Genomic DNA, 26,345 nt, shown 5'->3' with positions numbered 1-26,345 from the left:
CTCAGTATAGCTAATTATTAGAGAAATGCAAATCAAAACCACAATGAGGTATTGCCTCACACCGGTCAGAATGGATGTCATCAAAAAGTCTACAAATAAATACTGGAGAGGGTGTGGAGAAAAGGGAACCCTTGTACACTGTTGGTGGGAATGTAAATTGGTGTAGCCACTGTGGAAAATAGTATGGAGGTTCCTTAACAAAAAACTACAAATAAAGCTACCATATGATCCAGCAATCCTATTCCTGGGTATATATACAGGAAAAAAGAAAACTCTAATTTGAAAAGATACATGCACCCTGATGTACACAGCAGCATATTTACAATAGTAAATACATGGAAACAATCCAAGTGCTCATCAACAGACAATTGGCTTAAGACACTGGAATATTATTCAGCCATAAAAAGGAATGAAATATTGCCATTTGCAGCAACATGGATGGATCTAGAGAATATTTAGTGAAATAAGTCAGAAAAAGAGAGACAAATACTGTATGATATCACTTATATGTGGAATCTAAAAAATAATTCAAATGAATCTATATATAAAACAGACTCACAGACATAGAAAAAAAAATTATGGTTACCAGAGCAGGGGGAGGGACTAATTAGGAGGATGGGATTAACAAATACAAACTACTATACATAAAATAGATAAGCAACAAGGGTTTACTGTACAGCACAGGCAATTATATCCAATATCTTATAGCAACCTATAATGGAATATAATCTGCAAAAAAAAAAAAAAAAAACTGAATCACTACGCCATACACCTGAAAGGGAACTCTTTCAATATTGTAAATCAACTCTACTTCAATTAAAACAAGAAAGGAAAACTTATATTCTTACAATCTATAGGACCGATGTCCAAAAAGTGGGTCTCAGTGGGCTGAAATCAAGGTGCTGGCAGGATTGCATTCCCTTCTGGAGGATCTAGAGGAGAATATTTTTTCTTGCATTTTCCAGCTTCTAGAGGCTGCCTACATTCATTTGCTCTCGGGCCCCTTCCATCTTCAAAGCGAGCAACCGCTGGTTGAGTCTTTCTCACATCTCATCACTCTAACATTGACTCTTCTGTCTCCCTCTTCTACCTTTAAGGATGCTTGTGAATGATTCCATTGGACCCACCTGGGTAATCAGGCTAATCTCCCTATTTTAAGGTCAGCTAATCAACAACATTAATTGCATCTGCACCCTAAGTACTCCTTTGCCATGTAACAGAAGTTATTCACAGGTTCTGGAGATTAGGACATGGCCATCTCTGGCAGTTACTATACTACCTATATCACCATTCTAAGGTGATGTATTCTCTTAACCACAGTAGCTGCAGTAGAAATGTGTTGGGGGTGCCCACCCTAAGCATACCCTTTCTCAAATAATGTTTGCCCGTCTTCACCAGTCACAGTTACATGGAACTAGGGTGAGCACCCAGCTGAAGAAGGAGCCCTTTTACAGATGAGCCAATAATTAATGACATCTGAAAACTAGTACCAAAGACAGGTTGCTCAAGTCAATTATATGTTTGGGGATTTGAATTTAGAGATAAAGGCAGAAGATACCAGCTATTTGTGGATTCAGGAGCTACAAGGTTATGCAGACTTGGAAGCTACAAGTCAGCAGCATTTTTTAGGATTTAATTTAATTAAGCTAAGGAAACATTGAGAAAGGGTGGTGGGTAATAGAAAAGGATGTACTAAAAAACAAACAAAGCGGGCTTCCCTGGTAGCGCAGTGGTTGAGAGTCCGCCTGCCGATGTAGGGGACACGGGTTCGTGCCCCGGTCCGGGAAGATCCCACGTGCCGCGGAGCGGCTGGGCCCGTGAGCCATGGCCGCTGAGCCCGCGCGTCCGGAGCCTGTGCTCCGCAACGGGAGAGGCCACAACAGTGAGAGGCCCGCGAACCGCAAAAAATAAAAAACCAAAAAAAACACCACCCCATGCCAGGGCAAAATCAAGAAATTTTAGAGCACCCAGGTTAAAAAGGAGATCCAAAAGCTTTCAGAGAAGGAAAGAAAAGGAACCACGATCTGAAGGGCATCTGATGTCTCAAAAAACAGTGAATATGAGAAGGTGATGGAAAAAAATGCCTCCCAAATTCGGGACACCTGCTACCCAGTCAAACTAAAAATCAATATGAGAATAAAATGAAGGTATTTTTACACCTACAGGTGCTAAAAACATTAACCTGCTATGAAGTTATATTAAGAAGCTCTTTGGGACTTCCCCGGTGGCACAGCGGTTAAGAATCCGCCTGCCAATGTAGGGGACATGGGTTCGAGCCCTGGTCTGGGAAGATCCCACATGCCGCGGAGCAACTAAGCCCTTGCACCACAACTACTGAGCCTGCACTCTGGAGCCTGCGAGCCACAACTACTGAAGCCTGCGTGCCACAACTACTGAAGCCCGCACACCTAGAGCCCATGCTCCGCAACAAGAGAAGTCACCGCGATGAGAAGCCCGCACACCCCAACGAAGAGTAGCCCCCGCTCGCCGCAAGCAGAGAAAGCCCACGCGCAGCAACGAAGATCCAAGGCAGCCAAAAATAAATAAATTAAATAAATAAACTTAAGAAAAAAAAAAGAAGCTCTTTGAAGATGTGCCTTAGCAAAATGAGAGGAAGCCTGATATCCTATGAGTGGGGGCAGGTTGATAATGTCAATTGATAATATATAAAGTTGGGAAACCAAAAAAAAAAAAGCAGAAATGACATTTATTTAGACATGTGTCATAAATACAGAAGAAACAGCTAAAAGAAGAGGAAAGGGTTGGAGGAGGGTTCTGTTGTTTCCCATTATAAGCCTTTCAGAACTATTTGAAGTTTAAATTCTGTACATCAGAACCCTGATATAAATTAAAAATACTGTAATTTTTAGCTATGTGTTTTAAAACTCTGATTAATATCGTCACATTGTCCTCCAAAGATTGTACTAATATACACCCCCATCAACAGTGATGGAGGGCAGGTGGTGATTTTATATATGATTTTTGTTAATGGCATTTAATAAATTTAGCAAAGGCTTTTCTGCAAAATGATAGTGTTATGAAGATCTAGCACTGGCACAGGAGAGAACTTATATTCATGCATACTTAAGATGGTCTTGACATCAGCAGATGGTACGGCATAGTAGAAAGAATTAGATGGACCTGAGTTCAAATTCACAGTGGGACACTCATTAGCAGGGTGGCTTTAGAAAAGATACTTAAATTCTTCCAGCATCAGTTTTCCAATCTATCAAATGGGGCCGTTAACACGCAGTGTGACTCATGGCATAGCCTGCCTGGAAGAGAGAGAGAGGAGACAGCAAACATACTAGTATTCCAGTAAGTTCTAACTGCTGGCCCACTGTTCTCATCCATAATTGATAAAACTGAGTGTCCTAAGTAATTTGATTCACTTAATGGATTGGGTTGGGTCCTCCCCTTCCTCCAGAGGCCAAAACTGAGACAAGAAGATGAATGTTAGTGGTTTGAGAGGTGGTTCCAGGAAACAGCATTAGGGGAATAGGAAAGTGTAAGAACACGTCTCAGCATTATTCTAACTAAGAGGTGAAGAAACAGAGGTAAGTATCTACCAACCCCCAACCTTCATTGGTTGAGAGCTGGTCCCGAGACACCACTGAACTCTTAGCACTTTCAGTGTACTCCTCACATCCTCAAGGCCAGCTCTGGCAATCAGAAAAATGCTCTTGGGAAAAGAATATCAGTTAACTTTCATACTTGTAACTGGATTATATTAGTTTTAGCTTTTCGAACAATCTCAGTGAAACTAAATCATGAAACTGGAACATTATAAGAATTCCCTGAACAAAGGAAAATAGATATGAGTAAAGACTCCATAGTGTGAAAATTACCAATTATGGGATTTAATTTCTTCGATTAGCTTCAGTTCTAGAAATATGTTACAAGTTTACTTGATATCTAGAGAACTTAAATACTATGCTGAAATTGCCTTCTCAGAAAGATAAGGAAAATTTGTTTAGAAACTGTTTAAATTCCTGTGACCACAGAAGTACTAAGAACAAAGAGTATTTTTGGAGATTAGCCAGGTAGGGCAAAGGTCTTTAAAATTAAACTATACATGCTCTGATCCTTGTTATTGTAGTTTAAAATTCTAATGAACTTTTGTCATTCTTTTGGCTGCCCAGCATCTGAACCCCTTTCTATGTTTGGGGAATTCTTGAACTTATGAGTCTTGATAGGATGCAGAAACAGTCTCCCAGTATAAGAATTGAAAGTTCTAGATAGTCACTTTTCTAGCCTTCTTTGCAGCCAAGCATAAGCACATGACCAAGCCTCAGCCAATAAGAAATTGCCAGGGCTTCCCTGGTGGCACAGTGGTTGAGAATCCGCCTGCCAATGCAGGGGCCACGGGTTCAAGCCCTGGTCTGGGAAGATCCCACATGCCATGGAGCAACTAAGCCTGTGCACCACAGCTACTGAGCCTGTGCTCTAGAGCCCGCAAGCCACAACTACTGAGCCTCTGCTCTAGAGCCCGCGAGCCACAACTACTGTAGCCCGTGCCCCTAGAGCCTGTGCTCCACAACAAGAGAAGCCATGACAATGAGAAGCCCACGCACCACAACGAAGAGTGGCAACTGCTCACTGCAACTAGAGAAAGCCCACGTGCAGCAACAGAGACCCAATGTAGCCAAAAATAAATAAATTTATTTTTTTTAAAAAAAGAAATTCCCTTCCCAGAATTTGAATGAGGATCTAGTGATGTACAGAAGCAAGGAGGGTAAAAAACCATCTCTGAATGCCATGGCAGTTGCAGCTAGATAGTTTCTGGGGCAGCAGTGATGCTATGCTAGCTCTGTTCAGTGACATGCAAGATGATGTAAAGTTGCGGCACTTAGTGACTGGTAACAATGATAGTGATGTCTTCACTTGGCCAGATCTTTGATGTGGTTTGGGGCTTTATGTCTGGCTGCTTGTTCTCCAGCCTTCTCAGAAATTCTGTAAGCAGTCTAATACCTTTCAATAAATCCCAGTGAATACTTCAGTGAGTCAAAGCTGATTTCAGTTAGCTACAACCAAGAAAGTTTACTGCTTCAAAATTCAGTACCAGCAAGTAGGGTGTTGTCAGTAGCAAATGTTTAAACCGGTTTGAGTCAGGGTTTTTTGTTATTTGAAACCCAGAGCATCCCAACTGATCTCCCTGATTTTACTAAGAGTTAATGAGAAGAAACAAAGTGTTCCAAAAGATATCAGTCTGACTAAAATTTGTAAATGCGATATTTCATCACATGAACTTGTTATAATTTAATTGCTTATGTAAAACATACTTGTTAGGTAAAATTTTATTTGTTCACACAGATCATAAAAATGTTTATTCAGTCTGTTAACTTAAGCTGTTTATGAACTCACTGGCCTTTTGTTGGTTAATCCACCACTACAAATCCTGGATGGGTTTGCTTATCAAAGAGAATCTTCAGGGCTTCCCTAGTGGCGCAGTGGTTGAGAATCCGCCTGCCGATGCAGGGGACACGGGTTCATGCCCTGGTCCGGGAAGATCCCACATGCGGCTGGGCCCGTGAGCCATGGCCGCTAAGCCTGTGCGTCCGGAGCCTGTGCTCTGCAACGGGAGAGGCCACAACAGTGAGCGGCCCGCGTACCGCAAAAAAAAAAAAAAAAAAAATGTTTTCATTAACATTCATCAACGTATGAAAAAGGAGTAAATTTTTAAAGCCTATTTTACATTAAAATCTTTGCTATCAGAATCCACACCATCAAAATACAAAATCAAATTCCACTTAGATTATATGAGTTGGAAAAAATATATGAACCAAAATATCTAAATATAAACTAAAGTGGTGGCTATATGAGTGTATAAAAGTCATTCCAGATCTTTGAAGGACAGGTATGGATGATGTTTGATAGTAAAGCGACACTATCCATGTGAGTATGGGAATAATCAGGGTCTATTTTATATTTATAAAGTCTGGAAATTAAAAGAAGTTTCAGGGCTGTAAAAAAAAAAAATTGGTACTGTCCTTTAAAAGTCAGCAGTTGAAAAGCAATGAAAAAGAATAAACTTCTGATATATCCAGCAACATTGATAAACTCTGTAAATATTATATTGAGGAAAATAAAACCAGATGCAAAAGAGTATATGTTGTATAATTCGATTTATATGATGTTCAGAAGGTAAGCATAGATTGGGAAGAGAAGTGAGATAAACTTATGCGGTGCTAGAAATGTTTCTGTACCTTAATCTGGATGATGGTGATATAGGTATATGCATTAATCTGTACAGTTAAGTTTAGATATAATTAATGCTGTCATATTAATACACTTTACATACTTTACTACATATGTGTACCCAATTAATCAAGAAATTGCTCATCAGTCAGCCATTAAGTACATGTTGGTTATATAATAATAGAATTTATAAATCTTTGATTAAATATTGATAGAACTGAAGCTTCATAACAGAGGAACAATATCTGTTTCACTTAGCACTGGATACCCAGAGCACAACATATTCTACCAGGCACAGGGTGATGGAAAGGAGGGAACAGAGAGAGAGAGAAAGGACTTTATTTTAGCTATTTTTCAGTTTATGTATTGTAATTAATGCTGCCATCCACTTTGTGTATTGGTTTTTTCCTTAATTTAGTAAAGGAGATGGCTTTGAGCAAGGCTGCCCCATAGAATGTGTCCACAGAATGGCTGGGATAAGGAAAAAGAAAATATTCTCAGCCCTTACTTATGCCTTATGAATAGGAATAACTGAAGAGAGAAAAGAGGATAAACTAACCAGAACCATAAGCTCCAGGACCAGAGCCCAGAGGAGGATCCTGTGATTTAAAGGAAGGAAAGATTTCATGCTTAATACCTGGGCCAAAAGACCAAATAATGGGAAGCTGCCCATGGGATGCACTGTAACTGGATAGAGTTTGCTTCTTGGAACTCCTGCTCTCTAGAGAAGAGTTTAACTGATCTGTTCAACCGGATGAAAGTGACAAGACGGAGGATGGGATTTCATATACCAGAAAATGAGGGGCCATGAATAAAGGCTAAGAAGTCTCTCTTCCTTGTCCTTGGGTGGTGACAGGGAGTAACATTTCCCATAATACATGGAGAGGGTTAGTCTTTGAGCAGCTAGTATGAGCATCTTTATAAGAACTTGCTTGTGAAAATGGGCTTTGATCAATGTATTTTAGGTAAAAGGCAGAGCCCAGATTTTTGCCCAAGAGGAAGCAACTCTGTAGAAAAGAGAGTTGATGCTGACTGGGGGCTTTGGGGAAAATTGACAAGATGAACCCCTCAGGCTTGCATTGGGTATAGGAGGGACTATGGCATGAGGAAAAATGTTGATAGAATTTTATTAATTTGTTGGCTGAATGATTTCTGTTGTAAACCCTCTTCACCATTTCCTCTTTCAAATCTTTGGTAAAATTTATGTGCTTGATTAATATTTTATCAAGCCTATTTTCTTTGTGGGAGAATGAGTATAAAAGCTGAGTCTTACTTTGAATTTAGCACTAATTGAAACTTTCTTTGTCTGTCCGGGCTGGTCTAACAGAATACCATGGACCAAGTGGCTTATAAACAACAGAAATGTATTTCTCACGGTTCCGGAAGCTGGGAAGTCCAAGATCAAGGTGCTGGCAGATTCAGTGTCTGCTGAGGGCCCACTTCCTGGTTCATACAACCATCTTCTCGTACCCTTACATGGTGGAAGGGGAAAGGGAGCTCTCTGTGATCTCTTTTATGAGGACACTAAACCCATTCATTAGGGATCTACCTTCATGACCTAATCACCTCTCCAAAACCCCACCACCAAATAACATCACACTGGGGACTAGGTTTCAACATGAATTTTGGGAGGACACAAAGATTGCCTATAACAAACTCAGACTACGTGTGGATATGGCCAATATTGAGTTAGCCTCCATTTAGTCACTCTGGGTCTACCATGCTCTTTCTTAAGAGTCCCTGGGGAAGGAAGGGCACCAGGAGGGGACAAAAGAAAAGGGGAGACTGGGAATGCTGGACACAATGCAGAGTACTAACCACTATACGACCATGGCAGTGCTGCAAATCTTTTTTTAATTAATTAATTAATTAATTTTATTTTTGGCTGTGTTGGGTCTTCGTTGTTGCGCTCGGGCTTCCCCTAGTTGTGGCGAACAGGGGCTATACTTCGTTGAGGTGCATGGGCTCCTCCTTGCGGTGGCTTCTGTGGTTGCGGCGCATGGGCTCTAGGCGCACAGGCTTCAGTAGTTTTGGCTCGCAAGCTCAGTAGTTGCAGCACAGGGGCTTAGTTGCTCCGCGGCATGTGGGATCTTCCTGGACCAGGTCTTGAACCTGTGTCCCCTGCATTGGCAGGTGGATTCTTAACCACTACACCACTCAGCGAAGTCCCAGTGCTGAAAATCTAATAGGGCAAGCTCCAAGGAGCTCTTGACCTACTGGCCAGGCTCACTTGGTCTGGACTGAAGATGGCCCATATAGTCCATGAAGCTCTCTTGTTTCATGGTAATACAGATGGCATATGCATAAACCTGCCAAGCAGCAAGTAAGAGACAAAGGGTTCTTTCCCAGGGTTTCTTATGGAATGTTGAGGATAAACCATAGCTCCCAGGAAAGACTGCCTAAATCCTGGCTCCTCTCTAGGGTTTATTATTTGCTAGCCTCCATCTTTTATCAAAGTCTTTCTTTTTTTTTTTTTTTGCCTCCAGCTGTTCCAATCTGGTTTAGCTGGGCTAGTTCAAGGAAAGAAGAGATCATGGCCCAAGTTTGGGCCAGAGAAGTAACAGTGCAGGAGCACCTCCCTGTGGCTGAGTGGCAGGAGAGCAAGAAACTTTAGCTCCTGGATCTACCCAAAGCAAGAGAGAAATGCAAGCAAATGATTTGTGGGAAGTGTAACTTTGGAGTTTATAAGTGGCATTTTCCCTAGACCATCGTGTCTTTAGCACCGCAGGGTTACAGACCATGAGGTCTGAAGTGCAGAAAAAAGATAGGTTCAGAATAGCCACTAAAGTATTTACTTTTTGATTTTTATGTATTTATTTTATAGAAATACAGTTGATTTACAATACCAGTTTCCGATGTACAATATTATATTAGTTTTAGGTGTACTACATAGTGATTCAATATTTTTCTAGATTATGCTCTATTCAAAGCTATTATAAAATATTGGCTATATTCCCTGTGCTGTATATTACATCCTTGTTATCTTATTTATTTTATACATAGTAGTCTGTACCTTTTAAAACTCCACCCCTATCTTGCCCCCTCCCTCCTTCCTTCCGGCCACTGATAACTAATTTGTTCTCTATATCTTTAAGTCTGTTTCTATTTTGTTATATTCGTTTCAATTTTTAGATTCCACATATAAATGATAACATACAGTATTTGTCTTTCTCTCCCTGACTTATTTCACTAAGCATAATACCCTCCAGGTCCATCCATGTTGTTGCAAATGACAAAATTTCACTCTTTTTTTATGGCTGTGTAGTACTCAATTGTGTATATATACCACGTCTTCTTTATCCATTCATCTGTGGTGGACACTTAGGTTGCCTTCCATATCTTGGCTATTATAAACAATGCTGCTATGGGAGTTCCCTGGTAGTCTAGTGGTTAGGATTCTGTGCTTTCACTGCAGAGGCCTGGGTTCAATCCCTGGTCGGGGAAATGAGATCCCGCAAGCTGTGCAGTGTGGCCAAAAAAAATGCAGCTGTGAACACTGGGGTGCATATATCTTTTCAAATTAGTGTTTTCATTTTCTCTGGATATCTACCCAGGAGTGGAATTGCTGGATCATATGGTAGTTCTAGTTTTAGTCACTGAAATTTTTAAAGCCATGAATGTAATTTAGCAGGAACACTATCACAGGCAATCATTTTTTGTTTTGTTGCTAAAGCTGTTGGATACATGTTAGAATGATTTTTTTTTTTGTCTGAGTGTATGACAGGAAAATAATGTTTAAATCAATATGTAAATCAAAGCATCTCCACTAGCATTATTAATCTAGAAGGAAGTATTACATAGACAATAGTAAAAGGAAGGACATTTAGTCTATATTTTCAAATGGGACTTGATCATTTAAAGTTGTTCACTGGCAAAATTTTTCACCAAGTTAGTATAGATTATATGCTACTTCATAAAAGATAGCAATAATGAAGTTTGGGTTTTTTGTTTTGTTTTTCAGTATCTGTCTTCAGAGAAAAATCCTAAAACTTGTAGGGATTTCTGATGCCAGAAAATTTTGATATATAAGAGTATATTTAGCAATCAGGGTGACTTAGATCATGGTAAGTGGCATATGTATAATTATAATTTGCATTCCAGTTATTTAAACTGAGATATCCTTGATCAGGTTGAACACACTGTGAGTAGAAGATCTCTTCTTCCAAGAAATAAGATGGAGACAGTCTTTGGAGAATGGCCTCACTGAATTGGTAAGTTAACTTTCTCCGGATTTTGATGACTTCCCCAGTCCTTCCATAATTCCTCAGTGCTCTGGCCATTTTCTGGTAAGTCATGGTCTTCCGATTGCCTTTTCTTTTCCCCCAAAGTTGGGCAAGTTTTTCTTTGTTTTTTGATACAAACTGAAAGATGCCTTTGGTTTGATCTATCCATTGAATACAAGATGCCATCTCGGGATTACACAGGGATTCATGAAGGTATTCAAACAGTCGGAGCTTCTTCCTGCCTAAAATAGAGGAAAACAATGTCATACTTCACCATGGCTCTACACAAGGAACATCCTCGGGAAGGGTTTGTTGACTGACTACACAATTCAAAGTTGCATTGGGACTGGTTTTCTTCCTACTCACCCCTTAGAATGCATTTATGGTATCATTTTATGGGACTTGAAAATCAAGGGTCTATTTGGCCTACTGCAGTTTCAACTGAACCTTTCTTTGTTAGGGAAGTTGTCCAAAATTTTGTACCGTCCTTCACTGGAGAAGGGAAGCATGGCATCTCTCTACTCGAGTCTCCCATTTGTCACGTGGTCTTTTGTCACAGTTAAATCTTGACTTCTAATTTTATGTTGTATGTTAAACTGTCTACAGAACAACAAGACTGAGCAAAATGGACTGCAAAGTTTAGTGGTTTTAAAGAGAAGTCTCAAAAGCCATTTCCAAAAGACAACTCATTTGAAGGGGCTTTATTCAAATAAGTTAAGTCAAATGAGGTAAGGAAGGTGAATGTATTTTGCAAAATGTAAAACAGTGTGCAAATACAAATGAAATCAGTAACAGACATGTAAAAATGCTAACTCCGGTTCTGCATAACTACTTGAAAAAATAAAGAAGAGAAAAAAACCAGAGTCGAAATGCCAAAATATCTTCATGACATTTTGACATTATTAGTGAGCAATGACAGTGAGCATTGTGGTATTTTTTCATTGCAGTGAAATAAGATGGTACTGCCAGAGTTTTTAATCTCTTTTAGGAGCACAGCCCTTTATATTTCAGAATAACTAGAAAGGAAACTTTGGGAAGATTTGTTGCTATGGTTTTTGCTTGTTTGGTGGATTGGAGAACAAAGGTGACAACCGGTTTTGTGACTTCTGAATTGGCCTGTAAACACCATGTCCCACCAGATCTGTCAGTAGCTAAAAGCTCCACAGCCAAATTCCATTTTCCCCTTGAGAAAGTAGAATAGTGGATTCTCAAACTGCTTTAAACAGTCTCTGGGGTGTAATACTCATGCATCTGTCATCATTCATCCAAAAACCTCAAAGGTTTTTACAAAGATTATCTTTTGCGTTATATTATCTTGAGTTTATGAATTGAGAAATGAAAGGGACTTACCAAAAAATACATCATGAATTAAAGTCACAGCCTTAAAGAAGTTCTGTGGCTCTCACCCAGTGGTCAAATCAATTATAATGGATTCTCATCTTTAAAAGTTTGTTTTTCAATTTTGAAAAAAATGTTTAAGTTTTTACTTTTTGAAACTAAAAGTATTATATGATAAAAAATTCAAACAGAAGCACAAACGGAAAGTAAAAACTCCAATCTATCCTACATATTTCTAGAAAATAATTTGTTTTGCCTATATAAACATATGTGTATCCTTTAAAAATTAAAAATGGGGGCTTCCCTGGTGGCGCAGTGGTTGAGAGTCCGCCTGCCGATGCAGGGGACACGGGTTCGTGCCCCGGTCCGGGAAGATCCCACATGCCGCGGAGTGGCTGGGCCCGTGAGCCATGGTGGCTGGGCCCGTGAGCCATGGCCGCTGAGCCTGCGCGTCCGGAGCCTGTGCTCCGCAACGGGAGAGGCCACAACAGTGAGAGGCCCGCATATTGCAAAAAAAAAAAAAACCAAAAAAAAAAATTAAAAATGGTATCACAGTATTTTGTACTTTTTCCAGTGAATAATATATCTTAAATAAAATCATAGAACAATATAGAGATTAGCTATAGATAGAGGAAATACTAAACTGTTGACAAAGGTTACTTGTGGGGCATAGCATGGGAAGAAAGAACATTTTTTCACTTGTTCTTTACATACTTCTGAATCAGTTGAATTCTTAATAATGAGCATTATTACTTTTGAATTATGGGATTAAAAAGGATTAAAACAAAAACCAAAATGTATTTAGAGCTCTTTCTGTTTCAATACTTAAAGTATGCCTTTTGCTCTTTAATAACTATATATGTTCTATTTTTATGCATGTACTATTTTTCTCTCAATAATGAATTCTCGAATTATTTTGAAATTTCATTGTTTTAAATGTATCACTATTTCAGGTGGTAAGTGGTAAATGATACATTCCCTAATGGCGAGATCCACAGCCGAAAACATCAGTGAAAAGATACAGGCGCCACACCCTGGATTTAGTAACTGGTTGGTTTGTTTGTTTAAAAAAAAAATAGGTGACAGAGGTAGAAGTGTTATTGGCCTCATATTAAATTACTACCATTATTTAATATTCAATAGTAATATTCAGTAGATTCACTTTACTTATGTGATTTTATACATTATTCCTTGCTGGATTAGAATATTACTGCATAGTTAGACTTTTACAATTCTAGGATACAGTATACTGTTTTATAAGAACAAAACTAGTTATCTCAAAAAATATTCATTTAAAATAATTTTAAGTATGGACAGCTACATGTAAAAGAATGAAATTAGAAGATTTTTCCACACATTTACAAAAATAAACTCAAAATGGACTAAAGACCTAAATGTAAGACCAAAAACCATAAAACTCCTAGAAGGAAACAAAGCACTAGGCAGAACCTCTTTGACAAAAATTGTAGCAATATTTTTTTTGATCTGTCTCCTAAGGCAAAGGAAACAAGAGCAAAAATAAACAAATGGGACCTAATTAAACTTAAAAGCTTTTGCACAGCAAAGGAAACCATCAAGACAAAAGGGCAACCTACTGAATGGGAGAAAATATTTGCAAATGATATGACCAAAAAATGGTTAATATCAAAAATATGTAAATAGCTCGTGCAACTCAATATCAAAAAACAAACAACCCAATTAAAAAATTGGCAGAAGACCTGAATAGACATTTTCCCAAAGACATACAGATGACCAACAGGCACATGCAAATCTGTGCGATGTTTATGCTCAACATCGCTAAAGATTCAGAAATGCAAATTGAAACCACAATGAGATATCACCTCACACCTGTCAGAATGGCTATAATTTTTTAAAAAATCACAAATAACAAATGTTGGCAAGGATGTGGAGAAAAAGGAGCCCTTGTACACTGTTGATAGGAATATAAATTGATAGAGCCACTGTGGAAAACAGTGGGGAGATTCCTCAAAAACTAAAAATAGAGCTACCAGGGACCTCCCTGGCGGTCCAGTGGTTAAGACTCCGCGTTTCCAATGCAGGGGGCTTGGGTTCAATCCCTTGTTGGGGAGCTAAGATCCCACGTGCCGCATGGCACGGCCAAAAAAAACAAAAAAGAACTACCCTATGACCCAGCAATTCCACTCTTGGGTATATATCCAAAGAAAATGAAAACACTAATTTGAAAAGTTACATGCTTTCCAATGTTCATAGCAGCATTATTTATAATAGCCAAGATATGGATGCAACCTAAGTGTCCATAAACAGATGAATGGATAAAGAAGATGTATATATACATACAATGGAATATTATCCATTAAAAAAAGAATAAAATCTTGCCACTTACAACAAAGTGGATGGGCCTAGAAGGTATTATGCTAAGTGAAGTAAGTCAGAGAAAGACAAATACTGTATGTTATCTCTTATGTGTGGAATCTAAAAAATAAACAAAAAAATTTTTAAAAATTAACAAATGAATGTAACAGAATAGAAACAGACCCACAGATATAGAGAACAAAGTAGTGGTTACCAGTGGGGAGAGGGAAGGAGGGAGGAGCAAGATTGCGGTACAAACTACTACGTATAAAAGAAATAAGTTACAAGGATATACTATGCAGCACAGGAAATATAGTCAATATTTTATAACAAAAATGCAGTACAAGCTATAAAAATTTTGAATCACTATGTTATAAACCTGGAACTAATAATATAAATCAACTATACCTCAATTAAAAAATAAAATAAAAATTAAAAAAAAATAATTTTAAGTAGCTATGATAAGGGATCATTTTTTAAATTACACTATAAAATTGGGATGCATCTTATATGGCTTTGTATATCGGAGGTAATTTACTATCACAAACAACATTGCAAGGAACATCCTAATACATATATATGCACACACATGCATCTAAGGTATTTGGGGAAATATCCATAGTGCCAGACTATGAGCCTAATGCTTTACATGGATCTTCTCACTTAATTTTTATAGCAACCTTACAATGTCTGTACAATTATTATTATTTGTTTGCTTTTTTTTGAATAAGGAGACTGTGGTACAGAAGGTTAAGTAAGTGATTTGGGCAGGGTCACATAATCAACCCAGAGTTCACACTCAACCACTAAGTGAGTTATATAGTCACTAAGAGTCAAAAGATATGAACATTTAAAATTTTGGTAGGTATTGCTAAATTGCCTTACAAAACTTTGTAAAAATTTATACTCTCTTTAATAATGCACGTGAATGTGTGTGGCCCACATCTTAGCCAACAGAGGCCATTATCCTACTTTAACACTTTGCCTACCTGTTAGATGAGATCATCTTCATTTATGAAATCAAGATTTCAAATTTATGAAATAAAGTTATGATGGAACTTGGAAAACTTAATAGAGATGATTAAGTTTGTGGAGAACTTAATAGAGATGATTTCTATCCTGAGGGCTTCACAGTTGAAATAAGACTGCTAAAATAATTTACGGAAAAGTTCCCCCTTCTATACCTAAAATGTATATACCTTATTCCTTTTTTATTGAAGTATAGTTGATGTACAATATTATATAAGTTACAGGTTTACAATATAATGATTCACAATTTTTAAAGGTTATATGCCATTTAAAGCTATTCTAAAATAATGGCTATATTCTCTGTGTTGTAGAATATAGCCTTGTAGCTTATTTTATACATAATACCTCTTAATCCCCTACTCCTATACTGCCCCTCCCCGCAATGGTAATCACTCGTTTGTTCTCCATATCTTACACCTTATTCTTGAATACAGATTTACTTGACTGAAGTGACACTTTGCACCTTTACAACATCTCTATGAAGCTATAGGAAAGCTCACCCAAGATAAACAGCTTGGAGTAGTTTGTCTGTCAGAGTTAAATTACTCTCAACTGTGAGAAGAGAATATTTTGCAAATCAATTCCAAACTCAGATATGAAATTCCCTTAAAGCTGCTTTGATGAAGATTTGACTCTTTTACCTATGCGAGGAGTAATGGATCCACATACCTTTTCCTCCCTTTTGCTGGAGAAGAGTAGGTTGCACCAGCTGGTTTTCAGGGATGTTCTGCAGAGACTGATGAATATTTCCTTCAAAATAGAGGTCCGCAGCACTGTTCTATATAAATAATGTATCAGGATGTTAAGTGGGACTTCCCGTGTGGCCCCCAATTGGTGGCCAAAGTCAAAAGCTGAGGGCAAAAAGAGTGTTCAGCATCTCTCGAATTCTGAAAATCCCTACCTTCAACTGCTGTCTCCCAGGGCAGAGCTAGCATCAAACCCATATATGGAGAGGGCCAAGGGACAGAGGGTAATCTGAGGCTTTGTGAGGAGTTCTGTATCTTCTCCTCCCTATGAGAAAGGAGAGTGGGTTGCTTCCTCCTTTCCCCTAAAAATGCCCAGCAAGAAAGATCCAAAAGAATCATTAGTAGAAACTGAGGCGCCAGCAAAAAGGGAAGATGGGCTTCCATTCCTGAGCTGGATGCCCATCTGGCAAGAGAAGATAAGAGGAGAAAGATGGCAGCTGAGGGAGGACAGAGGCAAGAGAGGCAGGAAGAAGCAGCCTGAGTTCCTACCATTACATATGGCAAGGAAATGTGGGCCTCCATGGGTTAACTAGACATGGTGGTGGAAGGGGGTGGACTTGAGCCCTCCTTATACAGGAGGGCTGCCCAGCAGGTAAGGAGTCCCCACCACAAGAGGCTGTGCAGTGTATGCTGGGGATGGAAGCTGAAGTGGAAATAGGGTAGCCAGATCTAGCAAATAAAAATATTAGGCATCCTATATTTTATAGGTTGCCAGGTTACCTGGCAACCCTAAGGGGAGGTGAGAGAGGTTAAAGTAAAACCCAAACTCCCTCTTTAAAGAAATGTCTTGTTGGAGAGGCCCTGATAGTATAATTTACAGGGACAGAAAAAGGACATTTGACATACTATGGTTGAAGGTAATAACTGAAAAAAAAACTTTAATATTTATACTCTACCACATTAAGACTGCTTGATAAAAGGGACACATCAAGGAAACAATGCAGGTAATTTCCTGGCAGTCAAGTGGTTAGAACTCGGCACATCCACTGCAGGGGGCATGGGTTCCATCCCTGGTCAGGGAACTAAGATCCCACATGCCGCAACATGGCCAAAATAAATAAACAGATAAATAAGAAGAAGAAGAAAGAAAGAACATAAACAATGTAAAAGAACACATGGAAGGAGAGGTAGATGGTGGGGACACTCCCGTTTGCAGAAGGCTACTAAAATAGAAATGAATTGGTCCAATACACATAGCTAGCTCTGAGCTTGGGAGGGGAAATAGAGCAGGTTAATACAAGATTGTGGGTAAAGCCAGTGCAGGGAACGTTTTAGGGGATCCATAACTTTCCTGCAGCTTTTCGGATGGACTGAGGAGAAGCATTGATGTGAGAACCCTAAAATACCTCCTCTATAGAAATCATTCAAACCCATCTGAAGTCAGATGAAGGACAATGATAAAGCGCAGTTTCCTTCTTGACAGCATTGATGGTCCCCCACACTGACCATCAAATTCACCAAGGGGAAGGCTGGGACAAATAGGAAATTTGCCTGTTACTGAGGGATGCTGGTCCCCTGGTAAAAGTACTCACTATTACTGTTCTCCAATTGTAGACAGGTTCCTCTGTGGGCAGCACACCATAGCTGTTGGAATTTCCTCTGACATGAGAACAGTGGTTGATGAAAGCCAGGTAATTTCTGTAATCTATTTAAAAACAGGGAAAGAAACTGACAAAGTCAAAGTTTATATTTGTGTGTGTGTGTGATGCTTATACATGTTTATATGCTTATATACGTGATTGCTCTTGGCATTTTTATATTGAGATGTTAAATTTATTTAGGATAAAGAACATAGGCAGATCTGTCTCCTAATGCAAAAGAAATAAAAGCAAATTAAACAAATGGGACCTAATTAAACATAAAAGCTTTTGCACAGCAAAGGAAACCATTGACAAAACAAAGACAACCTATACAATGGGAGAAAATATTTGCAAATGATGTGACTCACAAGGGGGTTAATATCCAAAATATATAAAGAGCTCATATAACTCAATATCAAAAAAATAAACAACCCAATCAAAAAATGGGCAGAAGACCTGAATAGACATTTCTCCAAAGAAGACATACAGATGGCTAATAAGCACATGAAAAGATTCTCAACATTACTAATTATTAGAGAAATGCAAATCAAAACAACAATGAGAAATATCCTCACACAAGTCAAAATGGCTATCATCAAAAAGTCTACAAATAATAAATTCTGGAGAGGATGTGGAGAAAAGGGAACCCTTGTATGCTATTAGTGGGAATGTAAATCGGTGCAGCCACTATGGAAAACAGTATGAAGGGCCCTCAAAAACACAAATACCATATGATTCAGCAATTCCACTCCTGGATATATTCAATATACCTGAAGAAAATGAAAACTAATTCAAAAAGATACATGCATCCCAATGTTCATAGTAGCACTATTTACAGTAGCCAAGACATGGAAGCAACCCAAGTGCCCAATCAACAGACAAATGGATAAAGAGGATGTGGTATATATATACACAATGGAATATTACTCGGCTATATAAAAAAAATGAAATTCTGCAATTTGTGGCAACATGGATGTACTGAGAGAATGTTATGCTTAGCGAAATAAGTCAGACAAAGACAAGTGCTGTATGATATCACTTATATGTGGAATCTAAAAAATAATACAAACAGAAACAGACTCTCAGATATAGATAACAAACTTGGGGGCGCTGCCCTGGTGGCGCAGTGGTTGAGAGTCCGCCTGCCGATGCAGGGGACACGGGTTCGTGCCCCAGTCCGGGAAGATCCCACATGCCACGGAGCGGCTGGGCCCGTGAGCCATGGTCGCTGAGCCTGCGCGTCCAGAGCCTGTGCTCCGCAATGGGAGAGGCCACAGCGGTGAGAGGCCCGCGTACCACAAACAAACAAACAAACAAAAAAAGAGTCTGCCTGCCAACGGGTTCGAGCCCTGGTCTGGGAAGATCCCACATGCCTCAGAGCAACTAAGCCTGTGTGCCACAATTACTGAGCCTGTGCTCTAGAGCCCGCGAGCCACAACTAATGAGCCTGTGTGCTGCAACTACTGAAGCCCGCGTGCCTAGAGCCCGTGCTCCACAAGAAGAGAAGCCACCGCAATGAGAAGCCTGTGCACCACAACCAAGAGTAGCCCCTGCTCGATGCAATTAGAGAAAGCCCATGCACAGCAACAAAGACCCAAGGCAGCCAAAAAAAATAAATAAATAAATTTAAACAAAACAAAAACAAACTTGGGGCTACAAAAGGGGAGAGGAAAGCAGAGAGGGACAATTTAGCAGTGTGGGATAAACAAATACAAACTACCAGCAGAAGGGGACTGACATCTTTACCTGAGGAGTACTGAAGATCACCAGTTGAATGTTGCCTCAGTACTTCAAAAGCATCTTCAAATGCTTGACCCAGCTTGTCTTGTTCAACACAAGCCTGTTAGAACAATTGCAGAACTCTGGAGTTAGGAAATTACCAGTAGAACTTAATTTTCCTGATATAAAGGAGGGTTTGTTTCTCAACCACAGCACTATTGACATTTTAGATTGATGAAGACTGTTGCAAAGGGGTTGCCCTGTGCATTGCAGGGTGCTAAACGGCATCGCTGGTCTCTACCCACTAGATGCCAGTAGCAATCCCACAGTTGTGACAAACAAAAAATGTCTCAGACATAGCCAAATATACCCTGGGGAACAACATCAACCCTGGCTGAGATCCATTGCTCTGTAACATAGTATTTAGAGAGCAACCTCATTCTATAGTATAGTATTCAACATTTTATAAATTTTTAGCAAGGAGTTATATAGCAGGAGACTGATTTGGAAAAAGGGATCAGGGAAATATCTTTAATCAAACAGAATCTGAATCATTATTTAAAAATGAAATGCTCTTAATTTCAAAAGCATGCCTCCAAGACCTAAAATTGAACTGTTTTGCAAACCATTTCATACCCTTATTAATCTAGCCCATATATCTTATTTTCAAAATGGAGGAAGCGTAAAGATTTTTAAATGCCAACTTACCATGCTTCATTAATAAACTGACAATTCTGAAAAAGATTAATATTTAAAAAACAAAATTAAATAGTGTTTCTATTTAATTTGCCTCTGAATTAAAAGACTTTACTTAAAATATTTTCTGAATATACCTTATATAAACCAAAAGTACCGTCTGAATTCTCTTTGATGAGTACAAATTTTCTTTCTACAGAAATTTCCTACAAAAATTTATTTTTGCTTTTCTGTCATCACAAAACTTTTTTTTTTTAATTAATTAATTTATTTATTTTGGCTGCATTGGGTCTTCGCTGCTGTGCGTGGGCTTTCTCTAGTTGCAGAGCACGGGCTCTAGGAGCACAGGCTTCGGTAGTTGTGGCTTGTGGGCTCTAGAGCGCAGGCTCAGTAGTTGTGGCACCATGTACTTAGTTGCTCCGTGGCATGTGGGATCTTCCTGGACCAGGGCTCGGACTCGTGTCCCCTGCATTGGCAGGCGGATTCTTAACCACTGTGCCACCAGGGATGTCCTACAAAACTTCTTAAATGTTAAATAGCTACATATGTATAACTGAATCATTTTGCTATACATTTGAAACTAACGCAACATTGTAAATTAACTATACTTCAATAAAAAGAGATTAAAAAATAAATAAAATAGCTAGAGTTAATTACACAAACTATTTATATTGATATGAAAATATAGAAATAATTCGAGTATGTTTAAATATTTTTAAATTCTTTTAAATATTAAAGTATTAAAAAGTTCTGGAAATCAAAATCTTTTTTACCTTAGCATGGCTCTCCATTTATAACAGTGATTTTTTTTTTTTTGTAAGTTTCTGGTGTCATATGGACTTCTGAGAATCTGGTGAAAGACATGCTTTTTCTCTCATGAAATGTGAATTTACATTACAAATAAAACGTACTCTATGAAAACTGTCGGTGGACTTTCTAAAATCCTAGATTAAGAACTCTGGTCTATAATTTTACATTATTTACATTCTTATCTCTGTAAGTAATGTAGATTTTGTTTTAAATAAACAATTATCATACTGACCCACATTAAATGTTTTCAAACTTTATGTTCTATAGAACTACACAAAACAAACAAATCCACGTAACAAGAAAGAGCGGGTGGTGGGTCCACATTGCTTACCATTTCATTTAGCACATGAAGCAACTCTGTTTATACAAGTTTTTAGCATTTATCCTGCAAACACAATGAGCTTACTCTTTAATATTTAACACTGCATAATATGATTAGATGATATAATCTAATGCTATTATTATACATATCCATAATGTAGCAATACAATATGTCAAACATCGAAATTCTATTCTGCTCTTTGAAATCACTATGTCATTTAAAAGAGAATATGAGAAGAAAAACCATAAAAAAAGGTAACTATGGGAGGTGATGAATGTGTTAACTAATTTTACTGTGGTAATCCTTTCTCAGTGTATATGTATGTCAAATCATCATGTTGTACACCTTAAACTTACACGCACAATATGTCAATTATATCTCAAGAAAGCTGAAAAAAATACAGCTTCTCAATGTGGGAGATGTTGAAGAATTTAGCAAAAACTTTAAAAAAAAGAAGAAAATCCATAAATCACATTTTGGGCTATAGTCCCTAATGAATATTATCAGTACATATGTTTTTAAAAGGCCATGTCAGTAACTTTCAATTCATTATGCCTCAGCTCATAAGCACCGAAGCAAATACATACTCAGGTGAGTGTTGTACTTTGAATTAAATACTTAAATGAGACTACTCCCTTTGACTAAAATACCCCACAAAACTATCATGACTCTTAAAAGTAGCAAACCCAAAGGGAAGAAAAAAGCTTGAAAACATTATTGATCACTTCAATTGCTTAATATTTCTAGTATTGGAACAGGCAGTCAATGAGAAATACTCATTAGGCCAGAGAAGAAAATTAACACTTATTACAAAGAGTTTTGAAAAGCATAAACTAAACACTTACCAGGAAGACACTTCAGCCCTTTACCAAGTTGTTTCATTAATATCAGAAATAAGACAGAACTGTCAAGAGCTCACTGGCAGAGTTTCATTAAGTAGCTGTTTTTAAGGAAGTGCTACAAAAGGGGATTTTTTTTAAAAGATACAGTGCCTTCATTATTTCTATTTCATGATATGGCCAGTGGACACCAGAGGCTATTATTTTGAAGAGGCACAGAATATTTGTATCCTATGGGCCAAAAGCATTAGAACAAATCCCATGAAACCCGCCTGCCACCGAGCATAATTTATGGCTCCTCCGGCCTACACAGCCCCACTGGGCACCTCTGACCTGTACAACCCTTGTCCACCTTTCTTTTTCTATTACTCCTATTATTTCTCCCCTGATTCTGGAGCCTACGTTGCTTTTCTTGCCTGAACTATTAACAGCCTTCACTCTGGTCTCTTTCCTCTCAAACCACTTTACTTCTAATGTCGTTCACTGATCGCCCTACTTAGAGATCTTAAAGGCGCAGACCCTTGCCCTGGCATTCGAGGCTCCTCATTCCAGCCTTAATCTTACTTACCACCATGCATTTAAGAGGAGGAAATGAATCCATGCTATGGTCTTCCCTTCTTACCTGGATCCAGTAACAACTCCAAAACAGGAGAAGCTTCTGGGTAGTGATCTGATTGGACATGCTTGAAGCTGCTGCACTTATAGACCAGGTCCAGTTCTCTTATTTAGCTTGAAGGTTGGGATGGTTTTTGCTGGCCCTGATGGAAATTATTGGGGACTTCCTCCACCTATAATGCTTCCTTCCCAGCCCATCCATCTGCCCATTTACCTATTTTATCTTACCTGTCCATCAGAGGCCAATCTAACATTTAGGTATAGTCCAGGTGGAAATAACTTTCCTCTCTGAAGCGCAGGTAGGCAACACCCTTAAGTAACTGTAACCTTCTGTCATTTTAATAGATGTCACATTTAGCCAGGGGGAAAACCACCTAAGAATTTTTTGTAAATGTTATGGGTGGGGAGAGAGATTTTCTGTTTTGCATAGTTGGAATCTGAGCTCACCTTTGATATGGGACTATTGTTCTACACCAATTACTTTTTTGACCGAGTTTTATTATGCAAATGTAAACACACATCCCCTCTTCTGAAATGTAGATGTTTAAGTAAAAAGTGTATAAAACCAAATCGCTAATGTTGATGAGTTTTTAATCTGTACCATCGCCAGTCTACGCCCTTTTCGTGCCACTTTATTTTGTTTGGTTCATTTAGTCAACAAATATATATAAATGAGCTCTTTGCCAGACACTGTCCTGAGTCCAGGGACCACAGCCCTGAACAAGTTCTGGTGAGGAAAAATGATTTTTTTTTTAAAGCAAACTAGAGAAGTGTTATTAACAATAAGTACTGAGAAAACAGTAAGAGAACGGTCATAGTAAGTGTATACTGTCATGGTGAATGGTCACGAAAATTCTAAGGGAGTGTGTGTGAGCTGAAATCCAAGGATAAGAAAGAGTGAGCAAAAGGAAAGCAGAAATGCAGCGAAGCACCTCTAGTCAGAAGAAACAACAGACGCCAAGAGCCTTAGGTGGAAATGAGTTTGGTTTATTCAAGGCACAAACAAGAAAGCCAGTGCAGCTGGAGCAAAATGAGTGTGGGGTCCAAGAGGCAAAGTTAGCGAGGAAGGAGGAAGGATCCAGATCAATCCACACATCAAGCCAAAAAATAATATAAAACTTCTTCAAGAGAATCTAAACATCACATATGATAGTAGTTACCTCCTTAGCTCCATTTCACAGATGAAGAATCTAAACCGAGGATCAGAGACATTTCATGATTTTTTTTCTAAGGTCCAATTGCTAGTGAGAAATGGGCTGGGCTGGGTCTAGATTTAGGCCCAAATGACTTCATGCACACGCTCTCAACCACGTTGGAGCCCTATGTCCGCAGATTAGGTTCCACTGGACTAGGGTTCTTAGTCCCGATGGCAGACTTCATAGCACCCGGCAGATTCTCATAGTAGTACAGGCTTGTTATGTATTTGAAATCAATGGAAAAAAGTCAATTTTCTAAGCCAACATTTTCCCCAACAGGTGTCTCCAAAGTTTTATTCTGCAAGATATAAATAAATGGACCCTGAAAAAGAGTTGAGCAAAACCAATGAGCACATGATGTTTTGGGGGCACAATTCTATAATACAGATGAAAAATAAAAATGCAGTTTTGAGTCCTTTGTAAAGATAAAGTATGAAAATGCTTTCAGCAACTTAAAAAAGAAATGATACACTGTCCTTTTAGCATTCTAGAGAGTAAGGCTCCTATTCCTTGAGAACCTGATGAAAGCTACGATGAGCTCTTTCTCCAGGAAAATGCCATCAGCACATTTTCAGGCAAACTCTCTCAGTCAGGCCAATAGAGCCCACTTTAGGAACTCCTACTGTATTGTAAATATTTTCAAAGCCTTCTTATCTAAGGACTGCTTCTTGAGACACTTGTACCCAATACACACACAAAGCATCTTTTTAGGGGTGGTCATTAGTGTTTCTGTTCACTCTAGAAATGAGCTGAGTAACAAGAGCCCTACAGAGAGGATCCCTGATCAACAGATTCTTTTTTGCAGAAGTTCATTGTCCTCAGTGGCAACTGATATTATTTTAGAAAATTGTAAGCAACAGATGTGGTGGAGTCTAAATCCTATGGTGCCAAGCTTCAGGTGGAAAATTGCTTTTTCTGAGGATAGAGAACTTCAGAACCCAAGAAAAGGAGACTAAATTCAAGCTCTTATCTTTCTTTGCAGTTTCCATTTAAATAATTCGATTCCGGGCTTCCCTGGTGGCGCAGTGGTTGGGAGTCTGCCTGCCGATGCAGGGGACACGGGTTCGTGCCCCGGTCCGGGAAGATCCCACATGCCGCGGAGCGGCTGCGCCCGTGAGCCATGGCCGCTGAGACTGCGTGTCCGGAGCCTGTGCTCCGCAACGGGAGAGGGCACAGCAGTGAGAGGCCCGCGTACCGCAAAAAAAAAAAAAAAAAAAAAAAAAAAAAATTCGATTCCTTAGGGGACTTAAGAAGTGGGTCTTAATCTTAGTAAGACCTCTGAAAACCTAATAAACAAATAATTTTGCAAGACCGGGAAGAAGGTGCTAGAAAATTTGTTATGTCTCAGTAGAATTCATAGAACCGTAGGTTATGAGACAAATAGCTAATCTTCACCCTCATTTTAATAATAACTTCTACTAGATTACTCTTTGAAATTTATTGAGACTTGTTTTGTGGCCCAATATAGGGCCTATCTTGTTCCATTTGCACTTGAAAGAATATGTGTTTTATAGTTATTATATGTAGTGCTGGATAAATGTCAATTCGATCAAGTTGGTTGATAACGTTATTCAAATCATCCATATCCTTACCGATTTTTTTCTCTGCATTTTCTTTTCTTTTTTTTTTTTTTTTTGGTACACGGGCCTCTCACTGTTGTGGAGCACAGGCTCCGGACGCGCAGGCTCAGCGGCCACGGCTCACGGGCTTAGCCGCTCCGCGGCATGTGGAATCTTCCCGGATCCGGGCACGAACACGTGTCCCCTGCATCGGCAGGCGGACTCTAAACCACTGCGCCACCAGGGAAGCCCTTCTCTGCATTTTCTATCGATTACAGAGATTACAAAGAGGAATGTCAAACTATAGTTGTGGATTTGTCTATTTCTCCCTTTAATTCTGTCAATTTTTGATTTCATGTATTTTGAAGCTCTATTATTAAATGCAGACTCATTTAGAACTGTTATGTGTTCCTGATGAATTGAGCCTTTTATCATTATAAAATTTCTCTCTTTCTTTTTTGCAATCCTTTCTGGTAGTCCTTGAAGTCTGCTTTGATAGTAACCACACTAGCTTTCTTATCCTTTTCACTTTCAACATGTTCTCTTTATCTGTCTTTATATTTAAAGTATGTCTCTTTAAAGCAGCATAGAGTTGGGTGCTGCTTTTTACCTAGTTTGATGATCTCTGCCTTTTTAGTGTTCAGTCCAATTTAGTAATTACTGATATAGTTAGGATTAAATCTACCATCTTGCTATTTGTTTTCTATTTGTTCTGTTTATTTTTTGTTCCTTTGTTCTTCCTTCCCTGCTTTCTTTTGGATTAAATAAGTATTTTATTATTTCATTATATTTCCTTCATTAGCTCTTTATAATGTCATGGTAAAATAACGGTATGACATACTTCTGTAATTTATCTTTAGCGGTTACAATATGCATTCTTCATTTATCAAGTCTACCACTATTATACCACGTCATGTATAAGAAACTGTTATACCACTTCATAAGGTAAGAAACTTACCACAGTATAATTCCATTTACATCCCCTCCTATCCTTTGTGCTACTCCTGTCACATATTTACTTCTACATAGGCCAGCATAATAGATTATTTAACCCTCACAATAATGCCCTGGGTTCCAACTGTGGCTCCATTGCACCTATCTGTGTAAACTTGGACAAGTTATTTAACCTCCCAGTTTCCTC

At 38.7% G+C, this 26,345-nt stretch overlaps 1 protein-coding gene across 1 annotated transcript; it reads right to left on the bottom strand.

Moving 5' to 3' along the window:
* Positions 1-10,142: 10,142 nt before the first annotated feature.
* SPIC (Spi-C transcription factor) lies at positions 10,143-22,516 on the bottom strand (the record flags this gene model as incomplete). Its single annotated transcript, XM_082666183.1, has 5 exons — positions 10,143-10,663; positions 15,792-15,900; positions 17,401-17,513; positions 19,195-19,288; positions 22,457-22,516. The coding sequence occupies 5 exons, from the start codon at positions 22,514-22,516 to the stop codon at positions 10,236-10,238; spliced, it is 804 nt and encodes a 267-aa protein (XP_082522309.1). The 3' UTR covers positions 10,143-10,235.
* Between the last annotated feature and the right edge of the window lie 3,829 nt (positions 22,517-26,345).

The sequence above is a fragment of the Grampus griseus genome, assembly GCF_964374135.1.
Source record: "Grampus griseus genome assembly, chromosome: 11".
Lineage (NCBI taxonomy): Eukaryota > Metazoa > Chordata > Mammalia > Artiodactyla > Delphinidae > Grampus > Grampus griseus.
Note: the sequence above shows the minus strand (reverse complement) of the source record. Positions and strands in the feature narration are given on the sequence as shown.